Source organism: Stigmatopora nigra, chromosome 18 (genome assembly GCF_051989575.1).
Source record: "Stigmatopora nigra isolate UIUO_SnigA chromosome 18, RoL_Snig_1.1, whole genome shotgun sequence".
Lineage (NCBI taxonomy): Eukaryota > Metazoa > Chordata > Actinopteri > Syngnathiformes > Syngnathidae > Stigmatopora > Stigmatopora nigra.
The window spans coordinates 11705420-11713718 of record NC_135525.1 but is presented as its reverse complement, the minus strand read 5'-3'; the positions used below and the strand labels follow the sequence as shown (position 1 = coordinate 11713718).

General features: G+C 44.3%; 1 protein-coding gene across 2 annotated transcripts; it reads right to left on the bottom strand.

Moving 5' to 3' along the window:
- Positions 1-447: 447 nt before the first annotated feature.
- Positions 448-8183, bottom strand: usp22 (ubiquitin specific peptidase 22). Of its 2 annotated transcripts, XM_077739445.1 has the most exons (14): positions 7919-8183; positions 7577-7842; positions 6133-6265; positions 5461-5574; positions 4921-5025; positions 4580-4746; positions 4341-4488; positions 3795-3897; positions 3449-3607; positions 3234-3360; positions 3072-3163; positions 2784-2846; positions 2505-2654; positions 448-2438 (listed from the first exon to the last, which is right to left on the bottom strand). In XM_077739445.1, the coding sequence occupies exons 2-14, from the start codon at positions 7694-7696 to the stop codon at positions 2396-2398; spliced, it is 1524 nt and encodes a 507-aa protein (XP_077595571.1). In that variant the 5' UTR covers positions 7697-7842; positions 7919-8183; the 3' UTR covers positions 448-2395. The 2 variants fall into 2 exon arrangements, with proteins under 2 accessions (XP_077595571.1, XP_077595572.1); XM_077739446.1 differs by having other exon boundaries at positions 4921-5022; positions 7577-8181.
- Positions 8184-8299: the final 116 nt, after the last annotated feature.

Below are 8299 nucleotides of genomic sequence, written 5' to 3'. Positions count from 1 at the left end.
ATGCCTCTCGGGCGCCTTCCAAATGACGTCATTACTTCAGCGCCATGGTAAGATGCTCAAATGCCACACCCACTTCCTTGAGGACACCAAAACACGCGTCACATCTCCAGATGGGAGTAACGTTATCATCCAACGATGGAGAATCAAGTTTGGTCGTGATTTACACATAAAAAAATGTATTTCTTTTAAACTACACATGCTAGCTTAAATGTAACTTTTTAACATGCCAAAATACCTACTGAATGGTCATTTAAATGCTTTTAAACTGAATATTTTACTTTTTTGGTACACTCATCCATTGAGTATCTAAACATATTGGCTGAAGACATGTCCATTCCTCTGTTTCTCCAAAAACCTTGACAAAGACAAGCACATTAGAAAAAAAGGGATGCATAATAAATTGGCAATCGCTGTACAAAATCAGGAATACAAAGTCCATTACAGATCTAAATTTGTTCTTTTTTTATTTGAGTGTCTCGCCATGGGCGTGTCCGGTCTCACGCTCGGTTTATATTTCGAGGAATGCCGTGGCAGGTGAAGCCACCGTTACGACTCCCGTGGCTGAATCCAGCAACGTAAAGTAGAACAAAAACAAACAAACAAAAAACTCACAATGAAAGTTTCACCATGGTTTCTTACGTACAAACTGTACATATATATATGCATACTTTACATACATCTTCAACAAGTGAAAAGACAAAAGTAAAAGTGTCATCTTCAGCTTGGGCGGCATGCTGAATGAACTTAAGTACTGATTCAGTACACAAACACACACCACATACGCACGCACGGACGCACGCCCGCCACACGTGCATACTTTCCTTTAGTTTTTTTTTTTTACACCCACAAAAAGACATTTTGAAACAAGCAAGTTATAATTCTCGTGACAACTCAAGCACCCCCACGCACACACATGCAGCCGACACAATAATACACCACAGAATCCAAATGGCGATCCTTTAGGTATACAGTACTTTTCTGATGATTGGTTCTTAACTTTGCATTCAACCACAAGTACATCATTTGAACATGAATATAGTGTAAGAGTATTTTGTTTTTTCTAAACTGCCCGGAACTTATGCACTTAAAAAATGCAACAACAAAAAAACCCAAACAAACAAATTCAAACGGGCATTGTTAGCTTTTCTCGCGCATATCAAACGACACACACACACAACACAATGCAACACGGACGGACGACATGAGTGCTAATGCAAAAAAGAACCTGTAAACGAACCCTTTCATAATTACAGAGTTTATAAAAATATAATATTTGGGGAGTAACATCCGCCCCTGCGACAGTTGGAAGCAGCAGCAATTTTTGGCGGAAACAAACGCCAACTTCCCGCCTCGTGGAACCACCACAAACTCACGAGTAGTGACGTAAATACACAACCAGATCACGTAGATCGTCCAACTGGCACGCAGATATTTGCGTCTTCTGCCGTGCCGTGAAAAAAATGCCTTTGAACATTTAAAATATTTGGTCATTTGGAGAGAAAGAGTGAGATTGTGGGTGAGTGTGTGGATATGTGTGCGCTGTATAGGCTACTATGTGACATATGGTGTGCTTGTGGATTCCTTACTTTGTTTAAAATGTCATCAAAAATTCGCCTGGACTTTGGATAGGAGCAGCGTGAAGTAGGCTTGACATTTTAGAAGCATTGAGCACAGGGATGGGGAATTCTTTTCACATTTATGAAAGACTCCCAGATGCCAATTAGTGTTGCACTGACCGATATGACAATAAAATGTCAGCATCGGTATTGGGTACTTGCACAATAAATACCAAGCACCCCACCGGATGATAAAAAAAAGAAAGAAAAAATGCACACTTGAAGACTGAGAGTGGCACTGAATGAACGTGCATTGATTCGGTGTCAACTTCCGCCTAAAAACAAGGTTAAACGGCGAATACACGGCAGACAACCACTTAGACAGTGTCTGGCCAAGCTATGATAGAATTACTTGTATTCGTTATTTCCATTTCTATGTTTAAAAAAAACAAAAAGACGGAATCAGTGCAGTTTTGGCCAGTGCCATACATATCCGAATTGGTATCGCGAGCTAGCAACTTACTTCTTAAATGTGTATTAATTTGATTTAATAAGATAAATTGGGTTAGAATCCAGTCTAGAGCCCACGGGGCCCGCAGACTGGGGAGTTCCCCCACCCCCGTGTCAGCTAAAAACCACCCTCCGTGAGGAATTCAAAAAAAGAAAAATCACTTGTAAGAAGCCAGGAAAGTACCATGATGATGGCCAAAGTCAGTTTGGTTTAGCGGATTGTGGTCCTTTGCGTCCTGAATTCCAGTGAATATGTTTTTTGTTTCCTTTTTCAAGTCGCCGTAGTGCGTCGGGGTTCCTTTAAGCAGTATTGTCAAGAGGGCGGCGTCTTATTCGTACTCTAGGAACTGTTTATGGTAAAATAAAAGGTACCTAGAAAGGACAAAGAACATTTGAATAGATTTAAACGGAGGGGTTGATCCAAAATGGTGAGCTCACCCTTCGCTGTCCAGCACGGCTTCAATGCTGGCCTTGGTGATGATGGCGTCGTCGCACTTGAACCACTGGTCCTTGTGTTGCCTGATGAAGGTGGTGTAGTGGCCGCTCTCCAGCGTTCCCTGGTGGTTCACCACTGCAAACAGGCTGTATCTGACCCGGAAAAAAGGTGGGAGGGTCATTTCACAAATAACAAGAGACAGAAGGACGTCGCCACGAGCGGGATGGCATAGTTAGCCAAGGTTAATATTTGGAACGGTCGCCGGTTGTCGATGAACCTACTTGTTGTCGTTGTCGAAGGGCTCGGCGGTCTGCTGGTACTGGCCGTTCATCCTGCTCTCTTTACTGAAACACAAAACAGAAACTTCATCTTAGCACTCAGATTTACCATTCATTGTCGGCCATCTTAGGTCAGGCCAATGTCACTCGCAACCAGGATTGAGTGTGAAAAATATTGCGAGTTATTTCTAGGTACTACCTGATAACGATGACCTCATTTTAAGTGAATCTCATGTGTAAAGCGGTGATTATTTGGGGGGGTGCTCCATAAACTAGCCTTTTTGTTCTCACCTGGAGGCCATAAAGGGCGTCATGTCCAGCTCCAGCGGGAAGGAGACGTAGGTGGTGATCTTCCTCCGTAGTTTGGCAGAATGTTCGAATCTCTGTAAACACAGTGCAAGAGTTGGAGTTTCCTTTCATAATAGTGTTTAGAAAAAATAAAATAAATCCTACTTTGAGGTGAAAGCAGGCCACAATGGGCAACTTCTTCATGGTCAATTGCTTGGTGGACTCCTGGTAACTATGGCAACCGCTGCATTTGATCTTGGCGCTGCTGCCGAGGTGCTCGGGTCTGGTGAACCTTAAATGCACAAAACGGTACATTGGATTAGAAAAGCAATCGCTTGGCATTCCTGCATTGTAAAGGAGGCGGAGCTTAAGCGGGCTACCTTCGGAGACAGTCCGTCAGCGTGGTGGCCCCCGTGGCGTGACTCTCCCCGTTTAGCGTGGAGCCGTCCCCCCCAGGACTCAGTGGCCAGAAAGGAGTGGAGGAACCCGGCAGGTCCAGGCTGATGTCCCAAAACGGGTCGATGGTCGTGGAGACGCCGCTGCAAAAACAATGAAAAATTCAATTCATCTTATCTGATGAGAGGAAAAATTGAGCGTGAGCTGCGAAGACATTTCTTGCCACAGGGTGGCGGTAAAAATCCATTTAAGAAGACCTTAGTTAGGAGGTCTCTCTGCTGCTGGGCGTTGATGGGAATTACACTGATACACACACAAACACACACTTACTGGCAGACTTGACAGGTGACGTCAGATTGCAGCCCCCCCGTGAAGATTTGGTCAATGATGCAGTTGCAATGATTTGGGTTGTTGGCTTTCTTCCCGTTGTCATCTACGGCAAACACACAAAGAAAGGCGAGCACTTTAGAAATGACACACTGGCATTAATATTAGAACGCGTGTGAAATTATCCATCACTTTCCTATTTTGCTCTTGTCACTGCTTCTTTGTCACAACTGTCACTATGATTTTAGTTTATTTTCTATTTGTGGGCCTGTAGGAAAACCTCGATATGACATTTTGTTTTCCAACATGGCCGACCAGAAGGAGAAATGAGTTGCAGTGTCATGCCAAAAACCATCACCACGGCCCAGTAAGTAAACTCAAGTATCGTTATGATCACCGCACATCAATTTTAATGCGAGCAAAGTGTTGAAATTGATGACCTTTGTGGAAGCTCTGCAGTTAAAATATATGAGGCGCTATTAAAATGAAAATGAGAGAGGATGAAATGTCCTAAATTGGCCAAGGATTTAAAAAAAATACTCGTCTGACCTTTGCAGTGTCTGTGTAGGACATCCAGGGCGGCGATGAGGAACTCGTGAGCGTCCTGCTGCTCGTAGCCGGCCAGGTGACGGGCGTGAGTCCACACCAGGTGAAGCAGACGGAACGGGATGTGCGGCGACCGGTGGCCTGAGTAAAACTAGTCACACGCCACACGCCTACTTTTAGCAACGTCAACTCTCCAATCATCCATTTTTCAGCTGTAAAAATGGACATTTGTACAAAGGTACCTCTTGGAAAAGTTGTGACATCTCACAGACTAAGCAGGAGTTGCTTTGCATTTCACATTTGTGGCGGTCCGAGAGGAAAAAGTCCCGTAGCAGCGGCGTGTGCGTCAGCGCTTGGACGATGCAGTTCATGAAGCAAGTGTTGCCCAGATTGATCAAACCGCGAAGGCCTGCAAACACAAAAACAGGAAGGATGGCTATCGACGACGGCCTCCAAAAATGGGAAACAATCATTATCAACGGCCTCCAAACGATAGACAAAATGGTCCTTTGTAACCCTCTCATTGACTTTGTTAAAATGGGCATTGATGACGAGCTTAGCATGGAAAAGAAACTCTTCTTACCAATAGTACAGTTGGAGGTGATTCGCCGCCTCTTGGGATTGTGACGGAGAAGCTCCAGCTCCCTCTTGGTGGGTTCCCACGTGGAGTATTTCTCACCAATTCCTGCTGGCGCAAAAGTCAGGGTCATTAACGAGCTCAAGCGCCATGCTAGCGTCTTCCAGATAAGTCGTCCTGATTAGCTCATTTAACCAAATAGCCAATGTGTCTGAACGGCAACATTTGTAATCCAGGGGAAATACAATAGCTTAAATTGCATCCCGGAATACCATCATTACAACACTTTAACATTGCGCTACCTTTAAAAAATGTCTTGGATTCTACGTAAACTGCTTATAATGCATTTCAAGTTGGGTCACTGATCCCTTAGTCAAATTAAACTGTAAAAAATACTTTGATTTATGCTTCTGATTGGCTAAAAGTAACGTTTTTTTAGAGTGGCATGTTATGATAAAAATGAACCATTTGGAAAGGGGGGGACAAATGGAAACATTTGTTGTGAGGGACCTTCTCACCCAATTGGGAGTTAAAATGCTTTCAGACCTTGCATTTTCCAGGCTTTCCTTTGTTCCTCTTTGGCTATCTGTTCCATGTCTTTGTCGTAAATGTAGTCTTGGCACATGAAGCAGTAAATCCCCCCGTAGAGCAAGTCGATGGCTGCAAAGTCAACACAAGGAGGAAGGTGAGAAACAAAAAAAAAGGCAAGAATGCGCTACCGGGGCCATGTTGGATTCAAATGGCAGCTTGCTCCCACCGTTTGTTTATCGCTTTGCTTTTTTTTCGCAATGAAAAGTCTGAGTCACGTTGCCAGATGATTCACCCACCCAATCAATGTCTTTTCCTATACAGGCCATGTCGCTACAATGTCGCAATGTTGGGATACAAACGGGCCCGCTCCGGCGCCCCCGGGCCAGGTCAAAAGCCCAATCGGAAGGCGAGGAGAGCGCTAAAAGAAATGGCCTCTTTTCTGTTCGCCTTTTGCCGTCCTACGACTACCTGCTTGCCGTCGCCGTGACAACCCGGCCTTCAAATTCCTTTGGAAACGCGGAGAGTGAATAAGTAGAGGCGAGAAGGAGGTATAGATAAAGATCAAATACAAAAAATACAAATTAAAAAGGCTAGAGTTGAAGAATGAGGAGGTGTGGCTTATTTAAAACAAGACTAATTCCAACTAAAGACAATTGCACGCGTGTTTGGAGTGTGCGTAGGGCATACCTAAGTTATGCCGTTTGTTCTTGGCGTGCTCGTGGATGTGTTTTTTGGCAAAGCAAGCGAAGAAGACGCAGTAAAGGCAGGAGTGGAGTCTGCTGAGGTGAGCGCCGCACATGTGGCAGATGCATGACTTGGCCTGGAAAAAGGGGCGGGGTCAAACACAAAAAAGATACATTGTCATTATCAAAAGATCTTTTATAAGCAAACATCTTGGATCAAATATTGCCCGAGACGCTAATTGAAGAGAAAATACAAAAAAACGACTCTCTCGCAATTGCATAACATCCATTTTTTACGACCATTTTAACTGCTTGAAAAATGTCATATTTTAGGACTTCAAAAGGATTTATTGGGTGAAAAGGAGTATACTGGCTTTGTTATGAAAGCATTTGTTTCATTTCTACTGCAGGACAGAATATGAATGCATGTTCAATATTGCATGTGTTCACAGAAAAGGGCAGAAATTGAGTTAATGTATAGATTAAACTGCTTTCTTTAACGCTAACCTTGACTTGTGCATTTGTATGGGTACATGCAAGGCAAATTTCACAATTGTTGTTAGGGGGCACTTTCCTGTCTGACCTATTAATTACTGCGCTGTAGTGCTGTTGCAGAAATAACACGTGACGGCCATGACAGTGGATGCAGAGTGTTGCAAGCATACAGATGAGACACACACAGAAGGGCAAAATAAAAAGACAACAGTCAATCAAGGTTGATTTTATGGTCAAATCTAAGATTTTGATAGTATCAATGTGTCATGATGGACTTTTTCCTGGTCGTACTATACAAAAAAAAAACATCTGGACAGCTACCTGTCAGAGATTGTTGTAATACAACATGCCAGTATGCAGAAGAGGGGGAAAAATGCACCGTGGGTGTGGTGGCGGCACAAGTCAAGAAATGGCCAATTATAGGAAAACGTATTTACACTGCCTATTCCATCATGCATGCCCGATTCCCATTTCCAGTCAGATAAACAGGCGGGGTTGGGGGGTTATTATTCTCTGCAGCATCTTGGATGTAAGGCGCATGCAAAACCATGCTTAAATACGAGAACAGAATCCGCACAAATCTACATGAATGAGTCACTGGCAGGAGAGAAAAAAATAGGTCAACAAGAGGATGAGTGCAATCAAGAAACGTGGTCAATAATTAAGTTGGACAAGTGAGTGGTTTGTCGCAAGATGTGGAAAACGCCCATCAAAAGAGCAGGAATCAATGACTGAAAATAGAGCATTTCATTGTCATTTCTAATTTTTTTATGTCGGTCCTACTGCCATTGTGAGAGTGCTGTTGTTCTTGGATGGGGTACCAGCCCACATACACGCGCGCACGCGCATATTCTCTCACTCGCATGCACGCGCACGCACGAACACACGCACATCTCCGGTTAGTTTTTCGCCCACTACTACGTATGTACTCGGTTTCCCAGTGTTGTCGTTACCTTGCGTTTCCTGGTCTCGGCCGAACCGCTCCACACAAAACACTGATAAATGGCCCTCAGGTTCTGCTTCCAGTTGTCCACTTTGAAGCAGTTGACATGGGGGCAGCCCGCCGGACTCATGATAATCACAGCATCCGGCTCGGCTGTCCAGTGGGGGCGAGAAAAGCTGTCCAATGGCCTCAACCCAGTCCAAAGCCCGGACTGACTGGCTAGCTTGCCAGGTTCGCTATCCACCAATCGCCGCGTTATGGCTAACTGGACATGTTCTGCTTGTAGTTAGGGCGACACGCAGAGAACACCGCCAATTACATCGGCATTCCCGTTTCACAAGCAGCATATTACCTGTCACTTGCAACCCATTGTAGGAGCATGAATGCAGTTTCGGCACATTTGCTTAATTACATGTTAGCAAGACGGCTAAAGTTGTTTAGCGTAGGAATTTCAACAGTAGCTTTACACGGTGCGTCAGGGCCAACCCCCTTCATAAGGGCAGACCAATCAGGCGCGACTACTCTTCGGGATTGGCGTATGACGACTCTTCCAGCGGTTAAGTTCCACCTCTTCCAAAAGAAAACAGCGCCGTGATTGGTCAGATATTCCCAGAGGCGACATCCGCCGCTGTGAAGGAACTCGCTGGTTTAAATTGTAAATCACATTCGTTGTTTTAATAAACAATGTTACGGCGTTAAACTTTACCACCGTTTGACGGTACATATTTAACAC